Source organism: Phyllobates terribilis, unplaced genomic scaffold (assembly GCF_046119375.1).
Source record: "Phyllobates terribilis strain yellow unplaced genomic scaffold, ASM4611937v1 Scaffold_6__1_contigs__length_29720123, whole genome shotgun sequence".
Lineage (NCBI taxonomy): Eukaryota > Metazoa > Chordata > Amphibia > Anura > Dendrobatidae > Phyllobates > Phyllobates terribilis.
In genome coordinates this window covers 7,082,604-7,101,360 of record NW_027362766.1, presented here as the reverse complement: position 1 = coordinate 7,101,360, position 18,757 = coordinate 7,082,604, and the positions used below count along the sequence as shown (strand labels likewise).

General features: G+C 52.4%; 1 protein-coding gene across 2 annotated transcripts in view; it reads right to left on the bottom strand.

Annotated features, from left to right (window-relative positions):
• Nucleotides 1–18,757, bottom strand: part of LOC141152627 (ephrin-A3-like) — a 117,778-nt gene that overhangs the window by 85,927 nt on the left and 13,094 nt on the right. Inside the window, exon 1 of one of the 2 annotated variants that reach the window (XM_073637181.1) lies at nucleotides 9,348–9,461. The exons of the other annotated variant lie outside the window; for it this stretch is intronic. Coding sequence (XP_073493282.1) covers nucleotides 9,348–9,421 — 74 coding nt within the window. The 5' untranslated portion in view covers nucleotides 9,422–9,461. Of the gene's footprint in view, nucleotides 1–9,347; nucleotides 9,462–18,757 lie in introns of those variants that run through there. 2 annotated transcript variants of the gene reach the window in all.

Sequence of the window (18,757 nt, the reverse complement as noted above, 5' to 3'; positions counted from 1 at the left end):
GTGGTGACAAGGAAAACGCAGATGTGAGCATCACGAACGTGTCAGGAGGGGACGCGCACCTTCCATCATACAAGGAAGACTCGGATGTGAGCTTCATGAACGTGTCAGGCGGGGACGTGCACCTTCCATCATGTCTGTGGTGACAAGGAAGACTCGGATGTGAGCTTCACGAACGTGTCAGGCGGGGACGCGCATCTTCCATCATACAAGGAAGACTCGGATGTGAGCTTCATGAACGTGTCAGGTGGGGACGTGCACCTTCCATCATGTCTGTGGTGACAAGGAAGACTCGGATGTGAGCTGCATGAACGTGTCAGGAGGGGACATGCACCTTCCATCATGTGTGGTGACAAGGAAGACTCGGATGTGAGCTTCATGAACGTGTCAGGAGGGGACGCGCACCTTTCATCATGTGTGGTGACACGGAGGCACCAAGAGAGGAAGCACACCTTCCATCATGCCTGTGGTGACATGGACAACACGGAGGCACCAAGAGATGAAGCACACCTTCCATCATGCCAGTGGTGACAAGGAAGACTCGGATGTGAGCTTCATGAATGTGTTAGGAGAGCATGCGGACCTTTGTAAAGTCTCTAGCGATATGGAAGAACTGAAGTGCCCTTTACTTTTCATTTCACCCCCACACACAAGCTCTGGGTAGCACATGACTGCATTCAGTCTGCTGACTCGGAGACCATCTTTTTTTTGCATAAGGCTTTGTTCTGCATCGTGAAATATTTCAGATGGTGATGGAGGAAAATGAACCAGTCATCAACTGTACAAGCTTTCTGCCCAGGAGATACAGTCTGGAGGTGCAGGGACCCCTGAGTAGCACTGCAATAATCTTCTGTCTCTAATTTATGCTCACTTTCCTGTAGGCACCAATAGGTTGGCCCCTAACTGACGCCAAGCTGCTGGCATTTGTCAGGTAGATCTCCGAGAGCCTACCCATCAGGCGTCCAAGAGAGGCCCACAATCCTCCCGGGAGGAATTCTACAGTGACTAAACGAAATGTCGGTGGGAGAAACAAAGGCATAAGATCCCCAGGGACGCGGAGGAAGATGGCAAGAGGCTTGCATTTTATGGCAGTCAAGCTCTTCGCTCATCGAGACCTCCTCATATATTCGTTCTCCAGCTGCCGGGTGCAGGGGATTCAAAGAATGCAAACTGCGTCCCCCATTTGACTTGGAAGATGTCGTAGGAACCTGGACGTGGTCGGAGACTGGACAAACGTCGATGTGCGTGACTGGAGTAAGAGAAAACCTTTAAGTCTAACGGGACGCCCCAAACCTTCAGATCTCCCGGACTGAGCATTCACTTCACTACGGAGGATGCAGCTCCGAATCCATTCAACCTCCTAACATGCCGGCCGTTCATCAAGAGGAATAAACATGTAAATGTATTCCTTCCTGCTAGATCAATACTGCACTCAGTATCATCAGAGTCATCCAGATCCATCGGCTGGAACATCGCCCTAATGATGTCCATCAATAATCCCAGAGCAGTCACCTCCGAGCCGCGGTCACTACACTGCCTCCATCTCTCCTGGAGATCTCGCACGCTACGGACACGCTGGTGTAAGATGCTGGAGGAGCATTGGTGGCTGATGGACGTCTTCACAATTACGATAAAATATTCAATATATTCAGGAGGTTTCTACTCTACTGTCCCAGGAGAGGGACGCGCCATGTACAACATCCTCACCGGGACCTTACAGGGGCCCTTCACAAGGTTTTACGAGCCAGATGTGCATTTATTCAAGCAAAATGGTCTCTAGAGAAAGAGACCAGAAATCTGCACAAACTGCAAACCTGGCAGAGGTCACTGAGCGGAGGGGACAATGTATTCAGCATCCCATCTTCTCAGTACAGCCATGACTAACCACCGTGGTCGAGATCAGAGTCATGACCTCCTTCGGAAGTTGCTCAAAGTGGTGGGCACGGGCCAGAGCCGTTTCCTCTCCCAGCAGACAGATCCAAGAAATTCTCTAAGGAATAATATTTACTGCAATTAAAGAATCACATCGGTATCCTGCCGTGCGAGGGGGGTCAGGGGACCACAGAAGCCGCTCTTAATTCAACAGCAACGCTGACCCACTGTAGGGCTTTATCCGAAAGATGGAAGGCACTCTTCTCCAGTCACAGCCCCGTGGCCTAATGAGACACTCACACCGGTCTGCAGCGCACAAATAGAAGCCTTCATCGTAAAGAGTCAGAAATGGAGGTCGAGAAGAAAGGAATCACGGCGACCGGCCCCAGAGTGACAGAGTCCCCCGGGCCCGCCACACAGGCACAAGTTCAGAGAAGAGCTACCAGGATGGTGACCAGTCTGCAAACTATATCCTATGAGGAAAAGGTTAGAGGATCTGAGAATGTTTAGCCGGTAAAAAAAAGAAGGCTAAGAGGAGACTTAAAGGGGTTGTCCCATCGAAAGTGATAAGTCTGCAGTCACTCTGTGTGACTGCAGACTTATGAATCCCCCCAGCGCAGGCACTGTGCACTGCGGGGATTCGCTGGTATGAGACGTATACGTTATACATACTCTCGCCCATTCAGTGCCGCCTCTCTCCATGCATTTGTATGGAGTGAAGCCACGCCCGACTAGTGATCTGGACGGCCAGTGGGCAGGTCTGAAGAGAAGGCGCAGCCCCGCTCAATACAAGTGTATGGAGAGCGAGGCTGCGCTCGCTGGCCGGGGGTATGTATAAAGTATACATACTCTCCATAACCGTGTCTCATACCGACGAATCCCCGCAGCGCACAGTGCCTGCACTGGGGGGATTCATAAGTCTGCAGTCACACAGAGTGACTGCAGACTTATCACTTTCGATGGGACAACCCCTTTAATAGCTGTCTACAAATATCTGAAGGGCTGTCACTTTAGAGGGATCAGCTTTATTCTCATTTGCACAAGGAAAAACGAGAAGCAATGGGATGAAAATGACTGGGAAAAGATAATTAGATATTAGATAAAACTTTTTGACACTGATGTGATCAATGAGTGGAACAGGCGACCACGAGAGGTGGAGAGTTCTCCTTCAATGGACGTCTTCAAACAGAGGCTGGACAGATATCTGTCTGAGATGGTTTAGTGAATCCTGCATTGAGCCGGGGGTGGACACGAGGACCCTGGAGGTCCCTTCCACCTCTACCATTCTATGAGGCATCAGACGAAGACCATCACAGATGTATCAGTCTATAACAAGCTCCTCAAAGAAGAGATTGGCCTTCCCACATCTCTACCAACTTTCCAGGCTAGGATACACACACTTGTCACGTCTCCATTGGGGGCATCCTAAAAGGCACCGAACTTTGAAAAGATCTTTATGACAAACGGACAAGCAAAGTCCGCACACAAGGAAATAAGATTGTGCTGCTGAACCCAAGATGGACCGACATCCGCTCATGAACTTTATATCGACAGGGAAATGGGTTATTAACATGCAGGAAATCTCTGGGGAGAGAGACATTGAGCAATGGGGCAAAACATCCCCCAGAGAGAACTCCAAACAACAAGAGCCTCGCCGGGGAGCTGCGAGGAGCAGATGTGACCAGCAGTACAACCACCTCCTTCCCCGAGGGACCGGACCAGGAACACAGAAGTCCCGCGGCTGATAAACAAGGGGCAGGTAAGGAGCGAGGCCCTACACACCTCATACATAACTGTACACGAGGAAACATCTTTTGGGTACCTAGGCCATACAAGCCTTAAAGGAAGCCACATCTAAGGCAGCCTATTGCACTCCAGGCGGAAAGTCTGGGTCTGAGCTCCGTAGTGACGGATATCCTCCTCTTATTACGCCATGCTGTGTGGCTCGTGTAGTGCGCTCAGTTAGCGCTCGATTACAGCTCGTGGTCTTTGTCATCCCACACAGTGACTTTCAGTGAAATCCGCAGGACTGAATGGTTTCGGTTACACGCCAGGAACCTCGCTTAGCGAGAATTAACAGGAGCTAAGTCTTCTGGTTCTCCACATACTAATGAGTCTGTACGAGAACACAGCGCATAGAAAGAGGATTTCTCGCCCTGTTAAAAATTAAATCCCTTTTTATTTCCTTAATGCCGTAAAGGGCAGCCTTCCGGGAGCGGCCATCGTTGATTAAGAGCTTCAATCCCTTCACATCCACTCCGCAGACAATCCCAGGCCTCCTAATCGGGAGTGAGACTGAATCGCGGCGTCTGATCATCGCTGGAGCCTGTGACCCTGCGGTCCCGCTCAATTAATTATTAACCTGTCTTTCATGCTGGCGCAGAGGCTCCATTCTTGTGTTTGACTTGAGAATTAAAAGCCAGTTCAATGCTTTACTAAATAAACCAGTGTAGATTTCAGAGAGCCGTCTACGGCTGACAGAGGACGGCAGGTCTATCGGGACGTCCCGACGCTCATGTGTCACCATGGCGGGAGGGCGTCGTGTAAGGTAACACCACAGGTTGTGATCTTCCATCGGGACCACTGCCACAACAAGTGATCCCATTACATGTCAAACATCCCAAACAAACAGGAGACAATAGAGTGATGGAGACCTTCCAGCTCCAGGAGATCTAGAACTGCAGCCGAAATGTCAACGATTCCTACGACTTCTCTACCATCTACAGAATCAGAAAAGATCGGCGATAGTCCAGAACCGCAGGCAGTGTGTGAACGATTTCTACAAGCTCTGGCATATGAGCAGATCGGTGATAATCTATAAACTTAGGTGGATTAACAACTTCTAGGACTTCTCTACATGCTCTGGTATCAGAAAGATTGATCCTTATCTAGAGCCGCAGACGGACCACGCGTCCACCCCAACGCGCGTGTCAGCGTTGCCTTCTTCAGGGGGCGTGGAATCAGAGAGATCAATCCTTATCTAGAGCAGCAGACGGAATGTGAAGGATTCCCACCACTTATCTCCAAGTTCTGGTAACAGAGATGATCAGATGGGACATAGATTCCTCTGTTGCTGGAGCATGCACAGAAGTTGTAGGAATCGTTCACATTGTCTATACTTCTAGATCACTACAAGCTCCGGTTCAGAGATGATCAGTAATTATCTAGAACTGAAGCTGAAATGTGAACAAATCCGACAAATTCTCTACTAGCCACATGGCCAGAAGAGATCAGTGATGATCTGATCTAGAACCACAGAAGGATTGTTAACTCCTATGGCTAATCCACCATCTCTAGGACTAGAGGAGCTCCGCAATCATCTAGAACCGCAGGACAGGAACCATCTATATACCTTCTCTATAAGCTCCGACATAAGAGGAGATGTGTCAGAACGTGAACCATTGTCCACGCTTATCTACAAGAGGCAGGATAGTCAGTAGGGTTCACTCTGCCCTTCGCACGCTGAGGGGCAATCATCACAATGTCGTAGCTCGGATCCATCAGACGAAAAGGAATTTGTGAGAGGACAGCAAATAAATGAGGTGACAGTTCATCAGGGATTACAGAAAATGACACAACCAGATCAGCATCCATCCCACCACAGCCTCGTGACCCGGAATCACTAGGGTGATAACATGATCTATGGAAAGGGGTCTCACTCAGAAAACGCCGATAACGGTGAGAAATGATCCTCATCAGATCAGCAGCCAGCCCGGAGCCTAGGGGTGTACATATACAGAGCACACCGCCCCCCAATATCCAGTATGCATGAAAGACTTCAGAGAGCGCCTGTCAGTCACCGCTGGATTCGGCTGAGTGATATTTCTGACTGGTTGGATTAGGAGGAGAGGGGACCTGTCCACACTGGCAATTCAAATGCACCGACGCCATGTACAGCGTTCTGCCTGGAGACCAACGTGTCACTCCCCTGTGAACCCGAGCAGAGCACAAGCCCTCCACCATCATCAGTGAGCCGGTCCCTGTACACTCCCAATAAGGACCATCACAATCCAGACAAGAGGAAGCCAAATATCCACAGCAATGGTCGCCGCGTCCAGCTGATAGGACTCACAAGAGCACCCCCTCGGTGATAAAGCGAGAGCAGGGGCCGATTATATATACCCCTCCCTGTACGGTGAGGAGCCGAGCATGGTATATGCCCCCCACCTCCGTGTCATCTGCCGCCATGTTATTAGGACTCACAAGAGCACCCCCTCGGTGACATACAGCGAGAGCAGAGGCCGAGTCACCAGAGAGGAGCCCAGGATTATATACCCCTCCCTGTACGGTGAGGAGCCGTGCATGGTATATGCTCCCCACCTCCGTGTTATCTGCCGCCATGTTATTAGGACTCACAAGTGCACCCCCTCGGTGACATACAGCGAGAGCAGGGGCCGAGTCACCAGAGAGGAGCCCAGGATTATATACCCCTCCCTGTACGGTGACGAGCCGAGCATGGTATATGCCCCCCACCTCCGTGTTATCTGCCGCCATGTTATTAGGACTCACAAGAGCACCCCCTCGGTGACATACAGCGAGAGCAGGGGCCGAGTCACCAGAGAGGAGCCCAGGATTATATACCCCTCCCTGTACGGTGAGGAGCCGTGCATGGTATATGCCCCCCACCTTCGTGTTATCTGCCGCCATGTTATTAGGACTCACAAGAGCACCCCCTCGGTGACATACAGCGAGAGCAGAGGCCGAGTCACCAGAGAGGAGCCCAGGATTATATATCCCTCCCTGTACGGTGAGGAGCCGAGCATGGTATATGCCCCTCACCTCCGTGTTATCTGCCGCCATGTTATTAGGACTCACAAGTGCACCCCCTCGGTGACATATAGCGAGAGCAGGGGCCGAGTCACCAGAGAGGAGCCCAGGATTATATACCCCTCCCTGTACGGTGAGGAGCCGTGCATGGTATATGCCCCCCACCTCCGTGTTATCTGCCGCCATGTTATTAGGACTCACAAGAGCACCCCCTCGGTGACATACAGCGAGAGCAGAGGCCGAGTCAACAGAGAGGAGCCCAGGATTATATACCCCTCCCTGTACGGTGACGAGCCGAGCATGGTATATGCCCCCCACCTCCGTGTTATCTGCCGCCATGTTATTAGGACTCACAAGAGCACCCCCTCGGTGACATACAGCGAGAGCAGAGGCCGAGTCACCAGAGAGGAGCCCAGGATTATATACCCCTCCCTGTACGGTGACGAGCCGAGCATGGTATATGCCCCTCCACCTCCGTGTTATCTGCCGCCGTCCCGCTCTCACAAGGTCGCCAAGTCTCTTGTAATATCCATGCAAATTACCAGCAGCCATTTGGATGTAGCTGCGGGGGACGAGCCGGAGTCTTGTGTCTTAATTGTGGAGCATGAAGTGCTGATTCGAGACTAGTCCAGACTGCGCGTCCGTGCGGCATGCAGATCACAGGCCGGAGAGCGGCCCGGGCATGGAGGTGACCCGCGGGCCATCGTTTACTGCATCGCATCCTAGGTATCCGCGGCCCGTCCTCCCATCTCTGCCTTCTATTATACGTCCTCCATATTACACTGTGGAAGCTGCGCATTAACCCCTTCTATCAGCCTGCGTCTAAGGAGACAAGCACCCCCGATGTCAGGCCAGCAATGGCAAGCTCTTGAGAACAGGTCCAGAGTGCCGCCGTCTTTGCTTGGGGAGGCGCAGTTTACGAGGCGGAAGGAAGAAAGCAGCAGGACAAGGAGATGAATGGCGTCCTGGTAATGAAAGCAGCGATTCCTGACACCAACATCCCATAAATCAGCTTTATGAGGTCATTTAGAAGCTGGCACAGATCTGCAATTCAAAGTAATTTGGAGGGAGTAGGGACCCGACGCCAGATGAGGAGGCTTTTATTAGGGAGAAGCTTACACCGTCCTCGCGGACAGAAGCCTCCACCTCGCCCAGCAGGAGAAAGTGTAAGCTCTGCAGACGAGGCCTCATCCCGCATAGCATCACACATGGAGGTGGTGTCCTCCTGCTCCACCAGGACAATTCCCGCGAGTGGAAACACATTGCCGGCACCATCTTACAGACCCCATCTTACAGACCCCGGCAAAAATCTGGGTTAAAATATTCCATTTCTGGTTTGTGGCTATGAATTATTCATCGGGGATTCATTTCTACATTATTCACAAACATCAAAGCCGCGGAGTCAAGGTGCCGAGCCCGGCGCCCCAGCAAAGAGCCCTCCACCTTTTAAGTGCCGGCCTTTGATGTGCACACAACAAAATTATTTATAAAAATAATACTATTATGCCCCAAAGACTAAAAAAATTACAGATTCATAAATATAGGTAAAAAAAGAAGATAGAAAAATCATCTATGGATGGAGGAATGATGGTAGGGGAGTGGCTGCCCGGCCTCCTCCACCCCCCCACTCCCCTCGGCTAGAGGCCGGCCGGCCGCCCGGCCCCCTCCGCCCCCCCCGGGCTAGAGGCCGGCCGCCCGGCCCCCTCCGCCCCCCCCTGGGCTAGAGGCCGGCCGCCCGGCCCCCTCCGCCCCCCCCCTGGGCTAGAGGCCGGCCGCCCGGCCCCCTCCGCCCCCCCCTGGGCTAGAGGCCGGCCGCCCGGCCCCCTCCGCCCCCCCCCTGGGCTAGAGGCCGGCCGCCCGGCCCCCTCCGCCCCCCCCCTGGGCTAGAGGCCGGCCGCCCGGCCCCCTCCGCCCCCCCCCTGGGCTAGAGGCCGGCCGCCCGGCCCCCTCCGCCCCCCCCCTGGGCTAGAGGCCGGCCGCCCGGCCCCCTCCGCCCCCCCCCTGGGCTAGAGGCCGGCCGCCCGGCCCCCTCCGCCCCCCCCCCGGGCTAGAGGCCGGCCGCCCGGCCCCCTCCGCCCCCCCCCCGGGCTAGAGGCCGGCCGCCCGGCCCCCTCCGCCCCCCCCTGGGCTAGAGGCCGGCCGCCCGGCCCCCTCCGCCCCCCCCCTGGGCTAGAGGCCGGCCGCCCGGCCCCCTCCGCCCCCCCCTGGGCTAGAGGCCGGCCGCCCGGCCCCCTCCGCCCCCCCCTGGGCTAGAGGCCGGCCGCCCGGCCCCCTCCGCCCCCCCCTGGGCTAGAGGCCGGCCGCCCGGCCCCCTCCGCCGCCCCCTGGGCTAGAGGCCGGCCGCCCGGCCCCCTCCGCCCCCCCTGGGCTCGGTTCCAGCTGTGTAAGCAATGGCACTTCACTGTCCATGTTCCTCCCAAAGTGGGAGATTTCATCATCACAAGGACGGGTGCTCTGTAAAACATGGGTGCCAGCGAGGGATCACCGGATAAGTAATGTGTTTACCAAGCTGCACCGGGCCTTCCTTCCTCTAATTTACCGCTGCTGATCAGACTCAGAATCCATTAGGATTCCTTCACTTTGATTTATCTGCTGCCTGCGGCGGGGAGCGGAGGTATGGCCGCGGAGGTGCACTTCCCCAGCATAATACCTTGTTAGCATCCAGCCTGCTGCCCATCACTCGGCGTGACCCGGGCACAGGCGTCACTCACCATACACACCAGGCTGCTGCCGGCAGAGGAGAACTAGGAGGGCCCCACCTGCAGGAAGGCCGGAGCGGTGCCATCTAAGGGCAGCTGTCCCGTCTACACCAGCAGCCCGCTCGGCACAGTGCGCAGTCAGCGGGCCGGGCACACGTGCGCCAGCCAGCACCAGCCCATTAGGCCCATATCAATCAGTCTGCTCTCCCTCCCCCACTCCTCCGCTGTCAAAAAGGTTTAAAGCAACAAAGAACGGCCGCTGTATCCGAGCCGCTCCAGAGAATGGCCGAGTCCTAAATTAGCAACGAGCTCTCCCGGATCTACGTATCAGTGATATTTACTGCATGGCTGCGCACAACGCTCAGCCGAGAGGAGGGACCCCTGCCACCGCTCATATACGCTGCGTACAGCCAAGCCCTCCCCTCACCATCCTGTGCTATATAATGCACGGAGGGTATCCAAGCAGCAGCAGATATAACAAGGAGCTTAGATATATATGAACACTCATATGTCACCCGTATAGTGTACACATCATGGCACTGGGTGATGCCACTAACGAGACGGCACGACTAGCGAGCAAGCTGTAGGAGCGGCGCCCGTTCTATGGCGCTACCCATGACTCCGGATGAGCGGCGCTCCGCGCCCATACTGAGACGCTCACACGAGTGGCCATCCTGAATAGACGGCTCCTTTAAGCGGCGGTGAAGACAGTTCACATCATGCGGATGGCTGGTTATGTAGGACAGTCTCTGCCATGGTGACAAACACAACGGAGAACTATACCAGAGCCTCCACCGACCCCAAAGGCTCGGCCAGCAGCACCGAGCTACACACACGATGCCCACTGCTCTGCCACATCCTCAATCGTCCCAGGACCAACCTACTCCTGATGAAGGTGACCCGACAGAAGAAGAATACTAGGGATGGTGGGACACATCAGAGCTCAGCAACCAGATAATTAAAGGTAGAAAATCCAACAATTATCACCTGTAACTTATGGGAGGATCCAAGAATTTGTGCCCACTTGGTGATGGCTCAAAGCACAGAGGTCACACTGACCAAACATTAATACAATTCCCATCATACAAGGTGTGGGAAAGACTAAGTGCAACACGAAGGGAAGAGGGGGAGGAAGCCCAAACACTATTGAACAGGGGAGTGGAGACCCCTAGGCAGATCTAATATCACCCTGTCTACCCTATCGTCCCTATATAGGTTCCACACCTATCGCCGAGCAGGAACCTAAGACATGGATGACCCTAGAGCTTGGCCCTAGATAGGGAGGGGATGGGATGAGCACTAGTCAAACCTAACTAAAGACAACAAGGTAAACAAAGGGGATGCTCTTAGCTTGAGCAGACACCAGAGAAATAACGCCAACTATTCTCCAAGTGCACCAGACAAGAAACTGGCTGAAGACTAGTGCTCCAAGCCAACACGGAGGTACATAGAACAATCACCGGCGACTCTCTGGAGAAAAACTATTTAACTACCCAGCAAGGGTGTGTCAATCAGCAGCAGAAGGTGGAGGTCGATGCTGGGTCCTAAAGGAAGAAGGATATAACTATACAACAGAGATAAGGGAATCAAGGAAGCGTCTGCAATGCCAAGTGCAGTAACTTTCTACAGCTGAATCCCGAGCGATTGTCACACCCGTGACAAGATGTGACCATTAAGATCATACGGATGATGCCGCCAGTCACACACAGCAGTGATAAGTCTCACCCCGCCATAGAAGATGTGTCAACCGTTATAACCGGCAGGATTGTTCAACTTCAGTCTAATGTTTATGGGGGTCTTAAGATGCTGTCAGGCCCCTCTGTCTTTTCCAAAGATGTTTGGTGCTACACTGACCCTTCATTCCCCTGCCATCAGTAGAGCTGGAAGGACACCATACACAAAATAGTTTGACCACTGTGTGTCCATATAGCCCCTACATAACCATAATCAGCCCCAATTGCATGCTAGCTTCAGCTGTGCATCCATGTTTGCAATGATGGAGAGGGGAGCGAGCATCTGCCAGTCATCTGTCGGCGCTTTTCTCATGGAGAACAATAGTCATCATGCCCAATCTGTTTCCTTCACATCATCTGTTGGAGGAAGGGTAAGGAGGCCCTATACATGTTAGGATGGATTCACAGGTTCTGAGATTCACAGTCCACGTGCGGAGTGAAATTTCCAGCCCGACCACGGGTGTCCTGACCCAAACTAACAGCCTGATATATGCCTGCTACACGACGGCTGGTCAGTCTGGGTACCTTCAGTTCGTACACAGACGTATGCAGCTGGTTGATCTCATCTGGATAGAAACCTTTAGTCTCAGGTTTAATAAGTCTGCTCCCCATGCTGACCAGTGACAGGTTAGCTGACATTCGGACAGAGAAAGTTGTTATATTCACATCGCTGACATTTTTCTGGCCGGTTGTAATCTGTTTAAAAAGCTCAACCATTGGGGATCTGCTAACGAGATCGATGGTATTCTAAATTGGGTTTTAATTAAACAATCAATCTACATCCTCTTACTCAATTAGTGGCCCCAATGATATTCAGACACGACAAAACACAGGCTGCGCTGGAGCACGGAAGAGGAGCTGGGACGGTGAAAACGCTCCTACGAGTGAAGTCCCGGGAGCCAGATACCTCCACATGTGACTTGAACCCTTTGACCACCACACAAGAGGAGAGAAACTCAATGGAAGCATCAGTGAGGGCCAATTCACACGGTAATTAAAGAAAACCTGCCATATTTCTGGTCTGTCCATAAAAGCTCTGGGCAGACTTTGGTTCTCGTGATGCTATCTAACAACATGAGCGGGGAACGACGGCTGAGCGGGGAACAACGGCTGTGTTACAGATAAGAAAAAAACGTAATGTGTGAATTAGCCCTAAACATGGCAGCTACGACGAAGGCCCCAGAGAAAAGGGGAAACCAGAAGGGACGTAATGAAAAGTGAAGCCGAAGCCTCTAAAGTGGAGAGAGGAGACGCCGCCCCTCGAGAAACAACCAAACCCAGACGCATGGTCGGTCTCTCCAACTCCATTTACACATGTGTGGTCTGTTGTACACATGAGGAGTGGAATAATCTCAGGAAAAATGGTTACCATAGCAGCAAAATAAGTTATTTCTATTCCAAGAGGTTCTCGAATTCAGCCAATGCTTCCGAGCCGGATGATCCCGCTCGCAGCCCAGAACTTGTACATGTGCACACGGCCGTGCTCACGAGTCCACACATCTCCACATTTGTCAGGTCCCTGTCGGTATGTTAAATACCACGAGGTGCCACAAGCAGACGTTAAACGCCTCTCATTTCACAGAAGATTTTACGTCGCGGGAACCTTCATTTGTAATGCAGAATTTATAATTACAGATAACAAGGATCTCATCCGAGGAGTCATCGTACGCCAGTAAACAAAAAAGAAGGCGCATGGGGGATAAGTAATATTGCAGCTGAGAATACCAGCGTTTGTCCCCATGCTACGGTCTAAAGGTGGCAGCTGAGGAATTGACTCATGCACGGGATGCTTCGTGGCTTGACCAGGAAACCTTCCTACCTGTCAGCAGGATAGAACAGATGGTGGAGAATGCGGGCACGTCCCACCACCCATCTAGGCAATTTCATAGGTGCGTGTCGAGTCACAACTAGCCAGCATACAGCGACCATTTGGGGTGATCTGGGATTAGTACAGACTATTTGTGGTGTTTTAGGACCACATTTGTGCTTGCTCGGGAGAAGGGAAAAGTAATCAATGACCCAGTAGAGGAGGAGGCGGCGCAGCAAGGTTTTGTCTGAAGGCTAAGGGTAGATGACCCACTAGCAATGGCGCAGATGCTGCCCTCTCAGAACCCGTTCCCTCTCCTCCAGATGAGATTACAGAAAATTTCCTGGCATGAAGATGTGTGACAATGACCACAGCTGTTTCACACTGAGACTGGATTTGCTCTGACAATTCCCAGCCCAATCTCTTCTGACATATGCCTCCATTTAAATGCCTCGAAGAAAAACGAGGCACGCACAATATTAGCAGTCCAGGGGTTTTTTGTATTCTCAGTCAACGGAAAAGAGAACAGAAAGAACACAAGAGGAAGAGGCAGCGAAGTCCAGATATGTATAATTAGTCATGGGTGAGGAGCGTGGAAAGTGGGGACTTCCCGACACCCACCTCCAATGACCCAGCTGCCATGTGAGGACACCCTGAGGGTCAGCAGAGGTCCTGCAAAATATAGGAGCCAATATGATTCGCTTTTATGTGAAATTGATTTATAAATAAATCTACCCAAAAAGATAGGTGCCTGCAGCAGCCCCCCTAAGGAGATTGACCCCTGGAGACTCCAGTCTTGTCAGGAGAGGTCAGCTGCTTTTCTTTGATGACCCTGCCACTGATCTTTAGATGGGATGCAGTAAGCATGAACCTCTAGATGGTCAGCTGTAAGGTTAATAATCTACAACCCTCTCAGAGAGGACCAACCCGCACATGACGGCACACACCTGCAGAGTGCGGGCAGTGCCCCCAGCTGTACCCAAACGGCCTCCACCTCCTGGTCAAAAAGAATTAATACAAGAAAACTGTTTCCCTCCCACAACAACGTGTACAAAAACAACTTGAGCCGAGTCTGAAGCTTTAATTAGGTTGGAGCCTCAGAGAACGACCTCGAAGACCGCGCAGACTTGTCTCAACTGCGGGAACTTTCCTCTAAGCCCAATTTAAATAGATCCAGTTGTTGAGCGGCTCCCAGAGACAACAAGCCGGCCCCAAGTCTCCAAGTAAGCCAAACAGTGCACCGAGGCTTGGCCTGGCACAGGGACCCCGATCAGCACCCTGGGGGGGAGCAGGTCAAAGCCAGGGTACTGATCCAGAGAACAGACTCCATGCTCTGGAGGCCTCCAGCCTTCGGCTGAGGAGGACGCTGGGCTCATCACCTATTCAGCATGCACTCACTCCTCTGCTGTTACATTGTCTTATCCTTCAGTCACCCCCAGAGCCGCGGTCACTATTCCGCCCTCACCCCCAGAGCCGCGGTCACTATTCCGCCCTCACCCCCAGAGCCGCGGTCACTATTCCGCCCTCACCCCCAGAGCCGCGGTCACTATTCCGCCCTCACCCCCAGAGCCGCGGTCACTATTCTGCAGTTACATAGCATCCAGAGCTGCGGTCACTATTCTGCCCTCACCTCCAGAGCAGCAGTCACCAGTAATCCCCCTGCTGCGCTGCATTCTGGTAGAAGTATTTGTATTCTTCGGTGTGAGGAGCTACAGTGTGCTGTTTAGACATTGAGGCCGGCAGAATTGTGAATGCTGCTGTGGAGTGTGAGCCAAGTATCGATCATATTGACGGAGGTGATGTGGCGACGAGGGTCGTGGTGAACACCAGGGATGCGATTCGCCTCAGATACACCTCGATCAGGACTGCAGGACGCCACCCCAATTTCTCAAATAGGACGACCTGTACCGCATTTCGCGGGTGGCCAGTTTACAGCCCGTGTTTCCGCTGCCCTCCTTGTCACCCTGTTTTTCAGAACTGCGGGGGGGCTCAGGGGTGTACGTTATAAAAAAAGAGCTAACTCCTTCCTTGCCGTGGGGAGAGCGGTGCAGGTGGGAGAGGTTTCCCAGCTCCCAGTATTGTGGAGACACAAAGCATCAGAAGATAAAGCGCTGGGCTTTGTGTGAAGATGCCTGGCATTCCGGGGCTGGCGCGACCACTCAATGCGCCCGTCTCGGCACAACTCTTCATGTGTCGTGGTTTAAAATAAAATCATAATAAGAGAAGATCTGCTCCTGAAAGCAGCGGGGCCGCACAATGGAGCCCGTGACAGACACATTCACCCCTCTGACTGATCACTCCGCCAGCAGAGAAGGGGCTCTCTGTCTCCCTCATCTTCCTTTCATGCAGCAAAGATGGGATTGAAGAGAGTAAAGTGCCTTCCTTAAAGGGCCCTCTTCTTTCATTGCCCCTTGACAGGATGGAGGATTAACGTCTCCTGATTTCACGCTGAAAGTTCACAGGCTGGAACAAATTACCATCCTCACAACCTGCAGCTCCGAGCTCATCCAGGGCCAGAGAACGACAGCCAGGACCCACCATGTCACCTACCTGTAGGACCACAAAAACATCACCACATGATGAAGACACAGGAGCAAGTCTCCATCCCGAGGAGTAGATAACAGGAAGAACCAGAGTAGGTTCTCCATCCCGAGAAGAAGATAACCCTTACAGGAGGAGCAAGAGCAGGATTTCTATCCCAAAGAGTAGATAATCCTTATAGGAGGAACCAGAGCAGATTCTTCATATTGAGGAGTAGATAACCCTTACAGGAGGAACTAGAGCAAGTTCTCCATCCCAAGGAGTAGATAATCTTTACATTGAAGGCTCTGCATCCTGAAGAGAAGATAATCCTTACAAGTGGGGAGCACTGAAGCAAAGGAGGTTCTCCATCCCGAGGAGTAGATGGTAGATAATCTTTACAGGATGAAACAGACTAGATTCTCCATCCCAAAAAGTAAATAATCCTTAGAAAGCAGATTCTCCATCCTGAACAGCAGATAATTCTTACAGGAGGAACCAGAGCAGGATCTCCATCCCAAAGAGTAGATAATCCTTACTAAGCAGGTTCTCCATCCCCAAAGAGAAGATAATCTTTACCGGAGGAACCAGAGCAGTATCTCCATCCCAAAGAGTAGATAATCCTTACTAAGAAGGTTCTCCATCCCCAAGGAGAAGATAATCTTTACCGGAGGAACCAGAGCAGGATCTCCATCCCAAAGAGTAGATAATCCTTACTGAGCAAGTTCTCCATCCCCAAAGAGAAGATAATCTTTACCGGAGGAACCAGAGCAGGATCTCCATCCCAAAGAGTAGATAATCCTTACTAAGCAGGTTCTCCATCCCCAAGGAGAAGATAATCTTTACCGGAGGAACCAGAGCAGGATCTCCATCCCAAAGAGTAGATAATCTTTACTGAGCAGGTTCTCCATCCCCAAAGAGAAGATAATCTTTACCGGAGGAACCAGAGCAGGATCTCCATCCCAAAGAGTAGATAATCTTTACTGAGCAGGTTCTCCATCCCCAAAGAGAAGATAATCTTTAAAGGAGGAACCAGAGCAGGATCTCCATCCCAGGGAGTACATAATCCTTTAAGAAAAATTGAAAGCAGGCTCTGCATCCCAGGAAAGTACATAGTCAGGTTCTATAACCTTTGCCAGGAGAAAATGGAGAAGTTTCTCCATCTAATCTGCAGTAAACACCAGAGCAAGAACCCCACCCTGAGCAGATCATTCTTCCACACACAATAAATCCAATGTGGATGAATCCAAGCACAACCTCCGACACCGTGTACTGTATTAAATTCAACCTAGATCAGCACCCGAATTATGGCTCAACTCCTGTCACCGCTCCTCATCTAGGGAAACACCGCTCTATAAGACATCAAATATTCTGATAAGGCACAAATAAACCCTAAGTGGGCACATGTCCTCAGTTGGGAGCAGCCAGCAGTAAAGCTGGACATAGACAGGTCATTGTACCAACCCCCGTGTGCAGCGTTTGATTCAATTCCATGTTGTTCGAAACCTAAGTGTTTGCTCTAGTAAAGATGGGCGCAGAGGCGAGGGCCGCCAGAGGCGAGGGCGTGGGCCGCCAGAGGCGAGGGCGCCGCTCTCACTACTCCAGAAGACAAATTATTTATCGCCCGAAACCGTCCAGGCTAATTGCGGCCATGATATCGGAGCTTCGTGGTTCATTTATGACAATTCCTCAGGTACATAATCGATAGGAAGCCATGCGGCTCTTGTAGAGAAGAACAGTATTAATGGCTTACAAGTGGGAGCACGCAGGACTCATGCCCCGTCTGTTGCAGACCCTCACGATGAGGAGCGGAGGGGGATCATTAACAGATCACTATACTCAATGAGCTCATTGAGGCCAAGCAGCCGGGGGAACGGGGATTGTCTCACCCCATTCTCCCCTCTACAACGGCAAGTATATCACTTTCAGTTTGTTTAACCGGGCAGAATAGGGGTCCCCTGTCCTTCACTACATGCACAGACCCCAATTTTGCATCTATTGAGAGACAGCATCCTGCATTAATGCGCCCCATGCAGAGTCATTTATCCCAAACCCCTCTCAGTGGGGGGCTCATGGTGAGCTGAGCACAGTTCCCACCCTTGAGATCCCTCAAGCAGCAGAAATATGCGTGTGAACAGGACCCTGAAAAAGTTGTGATCAGGGCAATAGGACGGCTTAGTACCATATTCATAGCGACCCAGGAGAGAGGATGATGGTACCCAGAGAAAGCCAAGCCACCAAGAGATCCAGTATCCGTCCCACAACGTGGCTGCCATGAATCACAGGCACAGAAGAGTTAACACGGTGCTATGCACGCTGCCATCATTGGGGCCTGGTTCCTTCCTCACCGATCCCACGCACAAAACATCTCATCTGCTACTGCAGCAGGAAATCATTTCATCCAGAAGAGAAACAATGGCACCGTAGCGGCAAACCCCCCCCTGCCAGGCCAAGCACAACCTGGACGATGCACGGCAAAGGGTTAATTGCAGGCACCAAATATATGGGTCCTCATCTCATCACCGGGCGCCTCACTGATCTGCAGCGCTGCCCATAATGAGACCTCTGGACTCTTAAGGGTTATTGTGACCCGAGGAAAAAAATAAAATTACAGATACTGGACGGGCAGGCTCTCCAAGGGGACGCCACGTGGAGAAAAACACCAGATCTACCAAAGAAAGTGGCAATGCTGGTCCGCCACATGACGTGGGCTACATACCGGACTGTCCACCCTCACGGTCAGTGACCTGTACACCATAAAAGCACGCCAACGGACGAACAGAACCAGGGTGCAGGTGCCCACCGCACCACACCTCAGTGGGATACAGAGGTGGGCAGGAGAACAAGACGCTGCAATGTCCACCTCTATACTGACCCTTGTAGGATTATCGTGGGCTCCGTCAGCAGTGCGAGCCCCGTGGTGCGCACACGTGTCCCTCCATAGCTGAGCACCTTCCCTCGAGGCTCCAGGTGGCGCTTCACTGTTTAACCGAGCCTCTTATCTCCGCTTCACCCCGTCCCCAGTGACACAATTATACAGGAGAGTCGCAGAACTAGATCACAGGCAGCGAGATGGATGGGAGACTGGGAAACAGCAGATGCTGCTGGGAAAACGCTCGTGTGCACCCAGAAGGCTGAGCCATGGCACGAAACAGTGCCCTCAGCAACACTATGGTAACTCGGGGGTACCTCCCGCATGGGCGCCCCCGCCAGGAGGCGGACACCTCCCATACTCACAGGCCTACCCCATCATGGCTACGGATCGGGCTGGATATCACCCTTGGTGTCAGTGCATTTATGGGGCTGTTCACATGAGAAGCACAGAAAATGCTGTGCACACACCGGACGTACAGGCGGTCAGC